This window comes from Notolepis coatsorum, assembly GCF_963971535.1.
Source record: "Notolepis coatsorum genome assembly, chromosome: 14".
Classification (NCBI taxonomy): domain Eukaryota; kingdom Metazoa; phylum Chordata; class Actinopteri; order Aulopiformes; family Paralepididae; genus Notolepis; species Notolepis coatsorum.
In genome coordinates, this window is record NC_140178.1 from 106,323,935 (window position 1) to 106,342,325 (window position 18,391).

The following is an 18,391-nucleotide window of genomic DNA, read 5'->3' on the forward strand; positions in this document are numbered from 1 at the left end:
TGTGTGTGTGAGGCCCGGACTGGCCATCGGGAGCACCGGGAGTTCTCCCGGTGGCCTGGCCTGCACAGATAAAAAAAAAAAAGTATATAAAAAAAAAAAAAAAAAAAAAAATTTTTTTTTTTTTGCCAGGCCATTGTTTCTAGTTGTGGCGGCGGCGCGGCGCGATAGTTAGATAACCTAGGTGGGTGGGGAACAACCAGGATTTCACTGTCTGCGACAGAGTTGGAGAACTATCTGACTCTCTCCCTCACGCGGATCACACACACACAATGGAGCCATGCTGCCGCTTGTGATTGGTGGAGGCGGGACCAGGCGATACAACTGATTGACAGCGGAGGCGGCGAATGGAATGGCAGATGGCACTCGGATGCAGAATAACAGCCAGGCAGTGAGCCAGGTAGTGAGGGACTCGGGAGAGATACAGTAGAGCGAAAGTCAATTAACGTTGATGTCAAGATGGACAGTGGAAGAAAGAGAAAGGGTGGAGGAGAGAGGGATAAAACAAAGAAAAAGAAAGGCCCTTACAGGAGAGAGTGGTTAACTGTATTATAATAGTAAATAGAAAAATATGTTGTGCTCTTGCTTTTTTCTTTTTGAAGGTGGAGAGAGTAGCATTGCTAGTGCCACAACAGTTTTATTTGAGGTCCATAACAGTACATTGTACTAAGCAATTGTTGGCTCATTAGTTTGTGATTCACATGCACTAAAATTCACCAGAATGCAGGAAAGTAAGTCTTTGTAACAAAAAATATCCTGGTGGGGGACCCCCCCCCCCCCAGACCCCCCGCTTAAAAAGTGGCCTGATTGGGGCTATATTTCGCGCTATATCTCCCGGTATGAATTATTTCCCCAGTCCGGCCCTGTGTGTGTGTGTGTGTGTGTGTGTGTGTGTGTGTGTGTGTGTGTGTGCGCGTGTGCGCGTGTGCGCGTGTGCGTGTGTGTGTGTGTGTGTGTGTGTGTGTGTGTGTGCGCGCGTGTGCGTGTGTGTGCGTGCGCGTGTGCGTGTGCGTGTGTGTGTGCGCGTGTGTGTGCTCGCGCGCTGAGGCTGCCTCACTGGATGCTACACAATGGAGCATTTATTTATCCACTCTGGTTGGATGGTGTATTGTACTTGTGCTGTATAATAACAATACATTTGAATCTAAACTCATTTTGAGATCAGTCGCAATCGCTTCCGTGTAGAATGGATCAGCATTTGTGGAGGGCCAAACCTCTGTTGTTTTGCACACGCCTCATTCGCCTTATAAGGAGCTGGCGGGGCGTGTCTGTATGCAAATGAAATGAACGAGAACGCGCATTTCAGTTTAAGAATGAATGACGTATTTCATTCAGCAGAGCACAGCTGCGAACGTCGCCCCCCCCCCCCCCATTTACGCAGACCGTTTCACTCGTTCAGGAATCCGGAGGAGGATTTGATGTAAATCTGTTGGTGAATAGAGCGTGAGAACCTGGGCTTACCTCCAGATCGATCAGGATCTCAGGGTTGCTCTTGTTGGCCAGAGACTTGGGGTCCAGATTGGAGTTGAGTCTCTTCAGGGACTCCGATAAAGTCTCTGCGTCCAACTGGAACTGTATTGGAAGAAACACGAACAGTACTCTGGTTGTCAAATCAAGTCGAGTCAGATTTATTTATATAGCACATTTACAAAATGACTAAAAGCCAAACCAAAGTGCTTCACAGGTAGGACATGATAAGAAAAAAAACATACAATGCAGTAACAAATAAAATACACTGGAATTACAGAAAAAGATATAGTACACTAAGAAAACAAGAAGGAGAGAGGAGGAGGGGAAGGCCCAAGAGGAGGTTTATGGACACAGTGAAGGAGGACATGCGGGCAGTGGGAGTGACGGAGGACGACGTAGATGTGACAGGAACAGATGGAAACGGATGATCCGCTGTGGCGACCCCTGACGGGAAGAGCCGAAAGAAGGAGAAGAAGAAGACACTAAGAAAACAAGAGCAAGGTGCAATATAAAAGAGACAAGAAAATAGATAAAAAAGTCCAGAGTAACAGCAAACGTAGTGTACAGGTGGCAGGCTAACTCTGGTCAAAGGCCAGGGGGAAAAGAGGTGCGTTTTAAGCAGCGATTTAAAAGCCTCTAGGCTCTGGGCAGATCTTATGTGGGGGGGGGGGCTGTTCCAGAGCCGAGGGGCAGCTCTCCCCTGGTTTTGAGCCTGGTCCTGGGCACCTCCAGCAGCAGCTGGTCAGCAGACCTTGGGTCTCTGGGGTGTGGTGGCGCAGGAGCTCAGCCAGGTACAATGGAGCCAGCCCATGTAGTGCTTTAAAAACAGTCAGCAGTCATTTAAAATCAATGCGGAAACGGACGGGGAGCCAGTGGAGTGAAGCCAGGACTGGTGTAATGTGGTCACGTTTTTTGGTACCAGTGAGAAGACGGGCAGCCGCATTTTGGGCCAATTGTAGGCGACGGAGCAGTGACTGGTCAATGCCAACATACAGCGCATTACAGTAATCTAGCCGTGTTGAAATGAAGGCATGGATTACCCTCTCCAGATCCTTCTGAGAGAGGTATGCTTTGGTCTTAGCCAGGAGCTAACCGGTTTGTCGAATTTAAAAGTACTGTCGAAGATTACTCAAAGGTTTCTGACAGAGGAGCGGATATTTGAGCCCAGGTTGGATGCCAAACTTCTTTTCGTTGTACTGTACTTGTGCTGTATAATCACAATACATTTTCTATCTAATCTAATCAAACTTTTTTTTTTTTTTTTTTTAGCTTTTTCCCCCTCCTTTTTCCTCCGATTTTCTCCCATCCCAATGTTAGTCGTTATGCCAATTCCCAATCCCCTTCCTGGTCGCTGCGCACTTACCCCCCAGGAGTCGCTGTTTACAACGACCCGGACCCACCCCGCCAGCTTTCCCACCCTCTAATACAGCCAATTGTATTAGTGTGAACGGCCAGCCAAGTTGGTGACAACGCCGGAGCTGTGAGCTGGATTCGAACAGGCGAATCCAGCGTCTCCGGCGGTTGGTGACAAATGCAATCTCCGCTACGCCACCTGACCGCCCCCTAATCAAACATTTTCTAATCAGAATCAGAATGATTCATCGTGACATCTGTAACTATCGTAGAGGTCTCCCATCACGCGTCAGTCTTACATTATCACTGCAGAGGCTTTCTGTAAAGGGACAGAGCTAAGAGCCTCGATGTCACAGTTTTATAACTGCAGAAAATACAAGGCAAACAGTTCCCCTCTGCTTGGAGCAACAGCGCTGCGTTATAAACGCAGGACTTCCACGGCGGCTACATGCTATTGATTTGGGTGTTTTTCATTGATTAGGACAGATTAGGATTAGGTACTATATAAATATAGTGCTAAAACACCTTTTAATTAAGGCAAGGTGGCTATGGCGGGTGTGTGTTCAAATATATGACAGACATTTCACTCCAGTCTCTGTAGAAGCAGGGCCTGTGAGAGATATCGAAACCATAACAATAACAATTACAATCATCAATCATATCATAACAATAGATAAGGCGAGCAAGGCACAGAGCTCAGGATCGGCGTTCTGGAGATGGCACAGTCTGCCCATGACTTGGGCGTGATGGGGGCAGAGTGCTAGTAACGCGAGAGCGAGAGTAGGAGAGAGAGCCGTTACCGCCTAGGTAATGAAAGCGAGATAACGAACCTGTCAGTAGACAGTGGTAGAAACTAGAAAGCGAGCAGGGCAGAAGAGTTTGGAAAGCGAGCGAGACGGACCGACATCAAGCAGAGAGGGGGAGAGGGAAGCCACGAGGAGATAGGCCGCAAGCGGGAAGCTATAGGAGAGATAACACCTATGAAGAGAGAGATGGAACTTTAGCTTTCTTATACCTCTAAAGACTTTCAATTCGTTTCATTCTGTACGAGAACCTTGGTTTATGCAAATAAACATCCTCCTTTCTGATATGAGACGACGACTCCAGTACATTTTTGTCCGGATGCATTAACGGGGACAGTGAAACAGTGTTTCAGCCAGTAAGCGCGTGGGAGGACAGAATTACACCGAACGATTGCCTCAACAATAAATAAATAAACACAACGCAGAGACTTCACGGAACAGCAGGTGGGGCCTGATAACAATCAACGAGAAGGCTGAAACACGATAATCTAACACTATTAGATTAGATTAGATTATATATGATTAGATTAGATTAGATAGTTTACACAATAAACACAATATAAAGTTATGATTGATTTATCAGGTTCCCTATATCACAGACTCCAGTCTAGGCTACATACTTTGGCGTTAGGGTTAGGGTACAAACAGTAGTTGTCTATCACAAATTATAATGTATAAAATAATTCTTATTAGATTATACAGCCCAAATACAGTACAACGAAAAGAAGTTGGGCATCCAACCAGAGTGCAAATGTAACAGTAAAGTGCAACAGTAATATACAATGTACAGGTGATTAAACTGGGTATAAAATATATAAAGTAGTACTACTGAGTGTGGTGCTAATTAGATGTATGCACAGTAGATGTTTAGGTCCCTTTGGATGAATTGAGTGAGTACAGAAAGGTTAACCTTCTGTAGTGTGGTTTTTGATTTGATTTGATTTGATGTTTTTTATTTTCGTGTCTTACATACAGGTTTATGCCCAGCCCATATGGGCTTACAAGACAAATAAGTATAAAATAGTATACTTGACAAATTACTTGACAAATGACATATAGACCAAGATGGCCACAAGAAAAAGAAAATACAATAAAACGTAATATAACACAAGCTGTAAGCAATGTATGTAAACAAAGAAACAAGAGGAATTCATGTACAATTATATAGGATATAGTGTGTGTTGTCTCAAGTGCCATGCGTTCTCCAGAAATCCTGCAAAACTGAAGATGTCCTCCACAAAAAAACAACTCAACATATACAACTCTCAGTCTCAGAATGCCAAAACAAATCCGGATTTACAATTTGAATTTTCTCAAATAAAGCCCTCCTCAAAGCGGTGTACAGAGGGTAATAAAAAACAAAATGATATTCATCCTCCACCACGCCCAGATCACATGGAACACACAAAAGTAGTGAACGGGTTCAAGTGCAGGTTGGAGGACGTGCTGACCTTCCTGTAGTCCTCGATGTTGTCCAGGTGTGTCTCCTGGGCGATGCACAGGTTGAGGAAGCTCTGCCACTCCGCCTGCACCGCTTCTCTGTGGGCCTGCGGGTCACCAAGTACAAGGTCACAATGTCAAGGGAAATAATGACTTATTTTGATTAAATATTTTGTATCCACTTTTTCTCCTCTTTTTCAATTTTTCTCCCATCCCAATTCCACCCTGCCAATTCTTCCCTCCCCTGTCTTGAACGTTGCTCGCATATGCCCCCCACTGGCCGGTTGTAGGGAGGAGGATAGAAGCCTTGCATCACGTGTCCCCTCCGGTACACGAGGAGGCAGCCTGTCACATCTTTTCACCTGCCAGCGCGGACTCTCATTTTGGCGAGGTGTAACGTGTGGGAGGCTCACACTACCCCCGCAATTTCCTGTCTCTGCTGTGCAGGCGTCTCCAACCGACCTGTAGGAGTCGCTGTCCACAACGTCCAGATTACCACCCATCGACTTCCACCCACTAACTCTGCCAATTGAGTTAGTATGACAAACTGTTCGTTTACCATATTTTCACATTTACATGTACGACGTGTTATATTCGTTTTAATTTCCCCCCAAATCTATTTATAACAAAGAAACTGACAAACAAAAAAAGACAAAAGGAATAAAAGGTTGCTGATAGACATGACTGTTCTGACAAGAACGTTCGGCGGCAAAGGACTACTAGACGAAGAGGATACATAATACATACATATATACTCTACATACTTACATATCCAATGACATTAAATTATATTAAATCAATTTTAAGTTCAGTTCAATTCAGTTTAGCTTAGTTTAGCTCAGCTTAGCTCAGTTTAGCTTAGTTTAGTTTAGTTTAGCTTAATTTAGTTTAGCTTAGTTTAGCGTCTAATGTAGCTACGGTACAATAGATGTGTGTGTCTCTTGCCTGGTCAGCAGTGAGGTGTGTACCTGTATGGTGGTGGTAGCAGGGTCTCTTGCCTGGTCAGTAGTGAGGTGTGTACCTGTGTGGTGGTGGTGGTAGCAGGGTGTCTTGCCTGGTCAGTAGTGAGGTGTGTACCTGTGTGGTGGTGGTAGCAGGGTGTCTTGCCTGGTCAGCAGTGAGGTGTGTACCTGTATGGTGGTGGTAGCAGGGTGTCTTGCCTGGTCAGTAGTGAGGTGTGTACCTGTGTGGTGGTGGTAGCAGGGTGTCTTGCCTGGTCAGTAGTGAGGTGTGTACCTGTATGGTGGCGGTAGCAGGGTGTCTCATCTGAACGAGACGGTCTCCGTCCTCCTGAAGCTTGGTGGTCTCGCCCTCGTGTGACAGCAGTCCGTTGTTCTTGAACTTCTGCACGGGGGGGACGAAGAACGAGGGCGAACGAGGGTCACGATTGTGCAAAAATACAAATAATAATAGAATAGATAATAAAATAGACATGATAAAAAGTACTAAGATAAAAATACAATACAATGCTAAGCTTACGAATTGATTCAATTCAATTCAATTTCAATACAATATACTATACAATATACAGTTATGCTATTATATAACTATACTATACTAACTATACTATACAAAAACATACAGTTATGTTTTTTAAAGTGTGTGTTCGTGTGTGTGTGTGTGCATGTGTGCTTGTGTGTGTGTGTGGAGAGATCAGTGTCCAGTGTTCTCTTGGATGTGGACCTGAGACTGCGAAGCTTAAACACGCTTCGGTGCCCCCGACGGAAATGATACTGTATGACACTAGAAAAAAAGCCCTTTCTATCCATTAGGAACCCTGTTTCTATCCATTAGGAACCCTGTTTCTATCCATTAGGAACCCTATTTCTATCCATTAGGAACCCTGTTTCTATCCATTAGGAACCCTGTTTCTATCCATTAGGAACCCTGTTTGTATCCATTAGAACCCTGTGAGGACCCCCTGCAATTTGCATATCCCCCCAACAGGTCCACGGAGGACGCCATAGCCCATGTGCTGCACACAGCAGCATCACACCTGGACAAGAGGCAGGGGAACTATGTGAGAATGCTGTTCATCGACTACAGCTCAGCATTCAATACCATAGTCCCCTCCAAACTCATAGCCAAGCTCAGGGACCTGGGCTTGAACTATGACCTCTGCCAGTGGGTCCTGGACTTCCTGACGGGCAGACCCCAGGTGGTAAGAGCAGGCAACTGCACCTCCTCATCCATCACGCTCAACATAGGGGCCCCCCAGGGCTGTGTTCTGAGCCCCCTCCTCTACTCCCTGTACACACATGACTGCGTGGCACAGCGGAACAACAACACAATCATCAAATTTGCTGATGACACAGTAGTGGTGGGCCTGATCTCTGCCAACGACGAGAGGGCCTACCTGGAAGAGGTAGAGAATCTGTCACAGTGGTGTCAAGAGAACTGCCTCTCCCTGAATGTCAGCAAAACAAAAGAGATGATTGTGGACTTCAGGAGGTCGGGGGTCAAGGACTACAGCCCCCTCAGCATCGACGGGGCACCGGTTGAGAGAGTGAACAGTTTCAAGTACCTCGGAGCCCACATATCCGAGGACTTGACATGGACCACACACATTGACAGTGTTGTGAAGAAGGCACGACAACGCCTCTACTTCCTCAGGCGCCTAAGGAAGTTCCAAGTCAGTCAGAAGATCCTTAGGAACTTCTACTCATGTACAATAGAGAGCATCCTGACTGGCAACATCACCTCCTGGTTTGGGAATAGCACTGCACAAGACCGTAGCAGACTACAAAGAGTGACACGTTCAGCCGAACGCACAATTGGAGGGGGGCTTCCCACCCTCCAGAACATTTACAACAAGCGGTGCAGGGGGAAGGCTAAGAGAATTATTAAGGACTCGAGCCACCCGAACAACTGCCTCTTTGAACTGCTGCGGTCAGGCAAGCGATACCGGAGTCTTAAGGCGAGCACAGAAAGACTCAGAAGAAGCTTCTATCCCCAGGCCATCAGGCTGCTAAACGAACAATAAACACTATGCAACAACCATCAAATGCACACAGCACACACACCCACACGCACACACTCACTTAAACCACACAAACACACTTTATATTTATTGATAAAGGATTTGCACTACAACTCGTACACCCACTGTAAATTGTACCTAAATTGCACCTCATCCCATTTCTGCCTTGCACTATATAGTATTGTATTAGTACACTGCACAGTATTGTATATTATATGGTAACTCAGTTACGTCTATTCTGCATCGAACATTGTACATATGTCTATACTGAACACTGTGACCTCATTTTTTTTACTTCTAATTTACATGCTATACTATGTTATTTTATTCATACTTATCTTGTCTTGCACAGTCTCTGGAGCGTAACAGTAAGAAGCATTTTGTATAAAAGTATTCTGTACTTCTGTATGACAACTATTAAAGAAACTTGAAACTTGAAACTTGAACTTGAGGAACACTTGCCTCGTACTCCATGCGGACGGACGGGGGGTCGGACATGCGGTCGCTCCAGTCCCTCCTCAGGACCCGGTCCTGGTGTTCCGACATGTAGACCAGCTCCTTGTTGCAGCTCTGCATGTATTCATACAGGGAGGCCAGGTGCTCCCCCCTCCTCTCAGAGCCGTCCTGCAGGAGCAGAGACACACATGTAGGAGCCGATACACACACAGAGACACACATGTAGGAGCCGATACACACACAGAGACACACATGTAGGAGCAGATACACACACAGAGACACACATGTAGGAGCAGATACACACACAGAGACACACAGAGACACACATGTAGGAGCAGATACACACACAGAGACACACATGTAGGAGCAGATACACACACAGAGACACACATGTAGGAGCAGATACACACACAGAGACACACATGTAGGAGCCGATACACACACAGAGACACACATGTAGGAGCCGATACACACACAGAGACACACATGTAGGAGCCGATACACACACAGAGACACACATGTAGGAGCCGATACACACACAGAGACACACAGAGACACACATGTAGGAGCAGATACACACACAGAGACACACAGAGACACACATGTAGGAGCAGATACACACACAGAGACACACATGTAGGAGCAGATACACACACAGAGACACACATGTAGGAGCCGATACACACACAGAGACACACATGTAGGAGCAGATACACACACAGAGACACACATGTAGGAGCAGATACACACACAGAGACACACATGTAGGAGCCGATACACACACAGAGACACACAGAGACACACATGTAGGAGCCGATACACACACAGAGACACACAGAGACACACATGTAGGAGCCGATACACACAGAGACACACAGAGACACACATGTAGGAGCCGATACACACACAGAGACACACATGTAGGAGCAGATACACACACAGAGACACACAGAGACACACATGTAGGAGCCGATACACACACAGAGACACACATGTAGGAGCAGATACACACACAGAGACACACATGTAGGAGCAGATACACACACAGAGACACACATGTAGGAGCAGATACACACACAGAGACACACATGTAGGAGCAGATACACACACAGAGACACACATGTAGGAGCCGATACACACAGAGACACACATGTAGGAGCAGATACACACACAGAGACACACATGTAGGAGCCGATACACACACAGAGACACACATGTAGGAGCCGATACACACAGAGACACACAGAGACACACATGTAGGAGCCGATACACACAGAGACACACAGAGACACACATGTAGGAGCCGATACACACAGAGACACACAGAGACACACATGTAGGAGCCGATACACACACAGAGACACACATGTAGGAGCAGATACACACACAGAGACACACATGTAGGAGCAGATACACACACAGAGACACACATGTAGGAGCAGATACACACACAGAGACACACATGTAGGAGCCGATACACACACAGAGACACACATGTAGGAGCCGATACACACACAGAGACACACATGTAGGAGCAGATACACACACAGAGACACACATGTAGGAGCAGATACACACACAGAGACACACATGTAGGAGCAGATACACACACAGAGACACACATGTAGGAGCAGATACACACACAGAGACACACATGTAGGAGCCGATACACACACAGAGACACACATGTAGGAGCAGATACACACACAGAGACACACATGTAGGAGCAGATACACACACAGAGACACACAGAGACACACATGTAGGAGCCGATACACACACAGAGACACACATGTAGGAGCAGATACACACACAGAGACACACAGAGACACACATGTAGGAGCCGATACACACACAGAGACACACATGTAGGAGCAGATACACACACAGAGACACACAGAGACACACATGTAGGAGCAGATACACACACAGAGACACACAGAGACACACATGTAGGAGCAGATACACACACAGAGACACACATGTAGGAGCCGATACACACACAGAGACACACATGTAGGAGCCGATACACACACAGAGACACACATGTAGGAGCAGATACACACACAGAGACACACATGTAGGAGCAGATACACACACAGAGACACACATGTAGGAGCAGATACACACACAGAGACACACAGAGACACACATGTAGGAGCAGATACACACACAGAGACACACAGAGACACACATGTAGGAGCAGATACACACACAGAGACACACAGAGACACACATGTAGGAGCAGATACACACACAGAGACACACAGAGACACACATGTAGGAGCAGATACACACACAGAGACACACAGAGACACACAGGTAGGAGCAGATACACACACAGATGCACACACAGATACACACACAGATACACACACAGATACACACACACAGATGCACAGACACATGTATGACACATGTATGAGCAAATACACACACAGATACACACACAGATACACACACATGTATGAGCAGATACACACACAGATACACACACACATGTATGAGCAGATACACACACAGATACACACACAGAGACACAAACACATGTATGAGCAGATACACACACAGATACACACACAGATACACACACACGTGTATCAGCAAATACACACACAGATACACACACAGATACACACGCACATGTATGAGCAAATACAGACACAGATACACACACACATGTATGAGCAAATACACACACAGATACACACGTACATGTATGAGCAAATACACACACAGATACACACACACATGTATGAGCAAATACACACACAGATACACACGCACATGTATGAGCAAATACACACACAGATACACACACAGATACACACGCACATGTATGAGCAAATACACACACAGATACACACGCACATGTATGAGCAAATACACACACAGATACACACGCACATGTATGAGCAAATACACACACAGATACACATGCACATGTATGAGCAAATACACACACACAGATACACATGCCAGGCGTAGGACAGTCAACACAGAGCCGTCATAATCTGGAGAGGAGACATGACACAAGGGTCTATTGATCATATTCACACGGTGGACATTTTGTCCTTATGTCACGCTCAGGTTGGGATTCCTTTTCCACCCAGGGTGACATGAGAGCATAATGGCCAGCCATGTGAATACGGTCAACAACAATCGACTCTGACGCCCCCCCTGCCACCATGTTCCTACAGACACACCTACTCACCAACAGTCTGGCGTATTTGTCCTTGATGAGACCGTACTCCTCCTGCAGATGAAGAAGCAGGACTGTGTTTAGTTCATTTATTTAGCCATATAAACCCTTTCACTACCACACTATAGAGGGTTCTGTTTCATGCTAGCTTCCGCTCAGCATCATAATGCATATATCTCGCTTCAGTGGATATGCACTGAATACATTTCAAAATGTACCTTTACATACCAACATCCGTCTGACCACACCCCCATCTGCTGCCTACATAAGCAGGGGTGGGGCCACACACTCATCTCCTTCTCAAATTTTATCCACAATATAGTGCCTGTATACCAATCACTTGGCGAGGAAGAAAGTATTAGCTGGAGAAAGGAAAACAGAAGAACAAGGAGATACGTTGACATTATATCTTTATTTTCTCTCTCACTATTTTCGAGAAAATACGGCGATATTGTCTTCGTCACTGGAGTGTCTGGAAGATGATGGTCATTCTGACCTCCACCGGCTTTTTCGTATTAGGGGCTCGCGCCGCTGACATGCTCCCCAACTGCAGTCCTCCTTGCTGCGGCTGGATGGGTTTGACCCTCCGGCCATACAGCTGGACTGTGGGAAGCACCAGCTGTTGTGAGAAAGCGGTTGCTTCCAGGGTGGGGTAAGTACTGTTTTGCTTGAGAGCACTGGTTGTCTGCTTATGCTATGGGGGTTAGCTGACAATTTTACGAACACCGACCCCGGACTGGGGTCCTCTGCTCGGCTTCTTAAGCGGCGGACGGAGGATCTTGGTCTGACGCCCATGACGGTCAGCCTAGTGGGCCGCGACCAGGACCTGGTGAACCGTCCCCAAGGACTTCAAAATTGCGAGGGTGACCCCTCTGCACAAAAAGGGCAGCAAATTAGACCCAGGCAACTACCGCCCTGTTTCTATTCTCACCTCCATCTCGAAAGTCATGGAAAAAATAGTCTACGAACAGGTCGAAAAGTACCTAGCGGAAAAAAATCTAATCTACGAATTCCAATCTGGCTTCAGAACATCCCACTCCACTGACACATGCCTTCTCTATTTGAATGACCACATCAAACAAGAGGTGGACGCAGGCAAATACTGCGGCATGGTCATGCTGGACCTACAAAAGGCCTTTGACACGGTCAATCACTCCATTCTGATTGACAAGCTAAAAGCAATTGGTTTTGATAGTCTATCAGTGAGCTGGATGCAATCCTACCTTGAGGGGAGGGAACAGATGGTGCAGGTAAACGGTACCCTATCCCCCCCTCTCACAGTGAGCTGTGGTGTTCCACAAGGAAGCATACTAGGACCGCTACTGTTCCTAATTTATGCAAATGACATGTCGTCAGCTTGTGACTGCAACTTGTTCCTGTTTGCGGACGACTCAGCCCTGCTGGTCTCTGACAAGAACAAGTTACAGGTTGAAAAAACCCTCAGCTCGGAACTAGGCAGAATCTGCATATGGCTCGCTGATAACAAACTATCATTACACATGGGCAAAACAGAGTCCATTCTCTTCGGTTCAAATAACAAACTCAGCAAGACCGACGGCTTCTCAGTTACAGTGGGTGACAATATTGTCACAAGGAAAGATGAAATTACCTACCTGGGTTCCATCCTAGAGGCTAATCTCTCCTGTGACAAAATGGCATCCAATGTAATAAAAAAAGTCAACCAACGAACTCGATTCTTGTACCGGATCTCCTCTCTGGTAAACAAGAATACCCTGAAGACTCTGGCAGGAGCACTCATTCAGGGGTACTACGACTATGCTTGCACCTCATGGTACCAAAGCACCTCAAAGGCGCTAAAAACAAAATTACAAACATCTCAAAACAAACTGGTCAGACTACTGCTTGACCTTACTCCTAGAACCCACCTCACCCCTGCCCACTTTGACAACCTAGGATGGCTTAGAGTAGATGACAGAGTACAGCAACTTGCAATGGGCCTGGTCTACAAGATACACTACACGACCAAGGTACCCATGTACATGGCAAAATACTTCCCAAAGGTCAGTGAATACCACGATCACAACACCAGAGGGAGCTCCACAAATCATGTTAAACCCAGATTCGGCTCAAATAAGGGACTAAACACGTTTCGCAATTATGCCACATCAATGTGGAACGCCCTACCCAAAGCTGTAAAGGAATGTGGATCACTACCCACTTTCAAAACCTCTCTCAAGAGACACCTACGGGAGACTGCAATTCAACACTGGCCCCTGTAAATATCCTAACCCAACCCCCTCCAATGTCATTTACCTAGTATGGTTTTGTCAATAGTCCAATGTACAATTTTGTTTGTTTGTACAGAGTCTCCCCCCCCTCAATGTACAGTTTTGCTTGTTTATACAGTGTGCCCCCCCCCCCCCCCCCCAACCACCTCCAATGTAAATTACCCAGTATGGTTGTCAATATCCCAGTGTACCCAACCCCCCCCACCCAACCTCCTCCAATGTACAGTTTCTACGTCAAATGTATATACTCCCTTTTCTTGACTCCTTCTGTATCACAAACAGTACTGTATTTGCAAATCTGGTATGTCATAAATGTATAGATGTAGCAGTACTGACTATCTGTATGTCATGTATGTCATATATGTCCTGATGAATTGAAAATGGGGGACCCTGGTGGAAACAAGACGAAAGTCTTTCTCTGGTCTGCATCCCCTTAACAATTGTGTGTATTGAGCTGTACTGTATTGTACCCATTCTGCAATCTGTTAATAAAGTTTTCAATCAATCAATCAATCAATCAACCCAGGATTCTCTGGACGAGCGGATGCTTCTCTGTCCCGTGCAGGCCCCATCTTTCACATAAATGTGGAAGTACACCCTAACGAGGAAATGTGGGCATAGGATCTTCTTTATCGGGAGTTCCATGCTCAAAGTCGGCTGCAGCCCGGATGGGAATTGGGCTGGCTCCGCTGTATGTCTGGAAATCACAGTTGAAAACTGTGTTTGACATTTCTTTTTTTTTATCCACTTTTTCTCTAATTTTTCTATTTTTTCTCCCATCCCAATTTCGTATCATCCAATTCAACCCTCCCCTGTCACAAACGCTGTTTCTTGCCTCCCACAAGCCGGCTGCAATGTGGACTAAGTCATACATAGCACAAGTCCCCTCCGGTACTTGAGGTAACAGCAGTCGCATCTTTTCACCTGCACAGCGCGATCTCTCAGTGGCGAGGAGTAACGCGTGGGAGGCTCACGCTGCCCCCGACACTTCCTGATTCTACTGCGCAGGCGCACCAACCGACCTGTAGGAGTCGCTGTCCACAACGCCCGATCCCCACCCATCAGTTTCCCACCCCCTAATACGGCCAATGTGTATTAGTACGGACGACCAGCTAAACTGAAAGCAATGTGGAGCGCTGGGCTCGAACAGGCAAGCCCAGCGTCTCCAGTATTCGTGGCGAGCGCCTTGCCCACTACGCCACGTAGCCGCCCCTGTGTTTGACATTTATTTTTCTCTTTCCTCTTAGGATGGGGAGGGACTTGGACAGCGGCCTGTCTGAAGTGTGGCTTGTTATGTCGTTGTGTACAGTTCAGGTGATAGCTGCTTAGCTGGCGTGCTAGTTTGTGGCCTACTGTTGTTAGCCAGTCAGCTGTTAGCTGCGGCGCTAGCTCATTGTGTTCACCAGGCTAGTGAACGTTAGCTTGTTGCTATCAGTCGGACGGCTGTTAGCTTAATGCTACACTGTTGAAACGTTACTGTGACTTTAACATGCCTTAAACACTCTGACTACGACGTCATCTTTGACAGAGGATGTTAGTCGACCCTACACCCGGGTACCAGTGCCAGCGAGGACTTTGTCAACATGGAGAACGGCGGCTGGGTGGCGTTGCGGACATACCCTCGTCACCGGCGCAGGAGATGCTGGGTTCAACTCGGTGTCCCGTTAACCAGTGTTGCGGTTCTCTCGGCCTGCGTTCTGGGTGAAGGTAGGAGTCCTCCGGACTTTAAACACTTCTTCTTTTCTTCCCTTCTAAATGTTTTGTAATAACGATGTTTCCAAAACATGTGTTGCTGCAATACATTGAGGATACGACGCGTGTTGTGTGTGAATTGTCTTGTCACTGGTATAGCTTCTCTCTGTAGTAAATCGGCGTTGTTTTTTACGTGTGTAAAAATGAACTGGTTTTTTACGTGTGTAAAAATGAACTGGTTTGGTTGTGATGAGAACATGTGTGTTCATGTAACGTTGTACCGTGGGTGAACTCACAACTAAGAGGGTTAATTAAACCTGTAAAGCTATGCTTAGTGACATGTGATTGAGGAATGAATCTTTTTCTCAGCCTGTGATGACAATGAACAGTATGTTCACACATTAACAGAGGTGTCTGTTCGCCTTGGTCGTATCAAGGGTAAGATAGGAGGGGTGACCCCCCGGTTTCCCTGGGGCTTCCCCCCCTCCTCTCAGACATGTTTGGTTACAATATATTGTGTCACTGTGTTTGTGGGGATACGATGTAACCCTCAGCTTAATTGCTGGGGTTGTGCTTTCCGCTTGAGAAACAATTTTTTCCTAAAGAAAAGGTTGTTTGGTCATGTGTGCTTAGCAAGGCCTGTGGCCAATACATAATCGAGGACTTCTGTCTTCTCTCGTTATGAAAAACGGCGTTCCTCTGTAGTAGGAGTGTACTGTGCCATTTTTTGTTGTGATGAAGGGTTGTGTGTGTCTTTGTGATCTACAACTGGGTTAGGGTTGGCCCACAGAAGCACATGTGTAAGTCTGGACCGGGGCTCTTAAAGGGGCCCTCTCTGTTCTGTGTTTTTCCTTAGTAAAACTCAGGTAGCAGGTTATCACATGAGCTATGTGAGGCTGTTCGATGCTTCATGTAGCAGGCTATGACTGTGTCATGCTCTACTTGTCATTACATCGTATCATGGGTGAGGGGTCATAAAGGGGTGAACTGGTAATCCTTTCCTCCCCTTTTCTGATTGGTCAGGGGTTAAAACCTCCTGTCCTTCAAGGTTCCTGTCACGTTGCTGTTCGGCACGTGACAGGGTAAGAGGGGGGGGGGGGGGAGTTTCCTGGAAGATTGGGCGTGTGCACCGCGGAAATTCCCCCGCCATAGAGTATGTCACTGAGCGTGTCTCTAGTGGTAAGACTTCCGTGGGTTGTTCAGGTCCATGTTATGGATCTGTTTCAGGGAGTTGTCAGAGCTCCTCCTCACGAAGCTCCTCCTCAGAAAGAAGTGCCTTCTGTGAGTTCGGACTCTCCTTCCCAGTGAAGGAGCCTCCTCAGAGTTCAGAGCCTCCTCCTCAGATTGTCAAGGTGAGTAGAACTTCAAAAAAGGAGTTCTGCTCTATTGTGTGTGTATTCGATTCAATTCGATTATTGAGTGTGTATTGGTTCCGTGCCTCCTCCTCGGAGAGCCCTAACCCAAGTGTTACATAGCTCAATGTTGCAATATATTATTTTCAATCTATACAGCTCGCATGGGAAGTCTCTCTGGGGATTTCCGTCTCCTCCCTGTGGCAAGGGTGGCGGGATGTAAAAATGTAAAAAAAAATTACCCTCAGCTGCGTCACGTGGGATTCATGTCAGTCTGTGTTCTTTCTTTTTTAAATAAAAAGAGGAAGGAACATGAAGCACGACGGCTCCGTGTCGTTCTCCCAGGCGACTTGGAGGAACAATGTCTGGTGTCTTGCTAGACTATCCATTGATGTGTTTGGGTCTCGACGCGTACATAGTGCTGGCTCGGGGTGTTTCCGTTAAGAATCACGCAGGGGGCTAAGTGCGCCTTGGTTGCTCGTTATTAAAACAGCGTTTTTATAGGGCAACTGGGATGGAGTTTGTCTCTTCTGAGCGCCAGTTTACTAGGTTGTCTCGATGAATTCTCGTTCATATCTGGGGGATGTTAACGGAATAGATCAGAACATAGGTAGAGGGGTCTCACGCCCTTGGGGTGGGCCACTGAGCGCGGTACAAATGGGACCGTCTGGGTGGCGCCCTCTTTTCATGTTTTAGATTGACACGCATACCTACCCCCTCTTCTGGAGTGGGCATGTCGGCATGGTTAGGGCACGGGACTGGTTCTGGTCGCGCTGGTCCAGGTCAGTTAACCCGTTGTCCGCCGGGGATGCAGATCTGCTGTTCTGGTACCCTGAGGGACTTGTGCTTTTTTCGGGGGGAAAAATGCCGGGTCGGCCCGGGTGTCACAGGGTTAGGCGTTATGGAGACCCTTTGTTGGGTACACGTTGTACCTGGCACTATCCTAAGGGACTGGTTCTCCTGTTTTTCGCTCCTCTCTCACGCATGGCGAAGAGGGGGCTGTTGGGGTGGTCTTCTGGACCTCCTCTGGTAACCCTGTGTGCTTCCCGAGCCGCCGGGCCCGGTCCGAAGTAATGTTTCGTTGAAACCGTAGGCCTGGGATAACCCTTTTTTGGAAACTGAAATACTTGTACTGCGGTATAGCTGGTGTATATCCGCAGGTGTGTTTTGGAGTTTTTTCTTGAGGGGTTATGGGAACAACCACCGTCTGTGTACTGAGAGGGTGGTTGATTCCCTGGTGTGTTGGAGCAGAGTCAACTCCCGGGTTACCCGGTTGAGTGTGCCCCTGCACGTTCATGACATCTGCCAATCGTGTCAGCCTTCTCTGCCTCGACCCCTCTGGGTGGGTTTTTTTTTATGGAGGCTTTGTCATGGTGCTCAACAACGCCAGCATACGC

At 46.9% G+C, this 18,391-nt stretch overlaps 1 protein-coding gene across 1 annotated transcript in view; it reads right to left on the bottom strand.

The window, feature by feature from the left end:
• LOC311240898 (envoplakin-like) overlaps positions 1-18,391 on the bottom strand; it is a 57,065-nt gene that overhangs the window by 22,535 nt on the left and 16,139 nt on the right. Inside the window, exons 6-10 of the mRNA XM_084329507.1 lie at positions 11,714-11,755; positions 8,506-8,667; positions 6,300-6,407; positions 5,075-5,170; positions 1,459-1,569 (exon numbers count right to left, since the gene is read on the bottom strand). Of these exons, the coding sequence (XP_084185633.1) occupies positions 1,459-1,569; positions 5,075-5,170; positions 6,300-6,407; positions 8,506-8,667; positions 11,714-11,755 (519 nt within the window). The remainder of the gene's footprint in view (positions 1-1,458; positions 1,570-5,074; positions 5,171-6,299; positions 6,408-8,505; positions 8,668-11,713; positions 11,756-18,391) is intronic.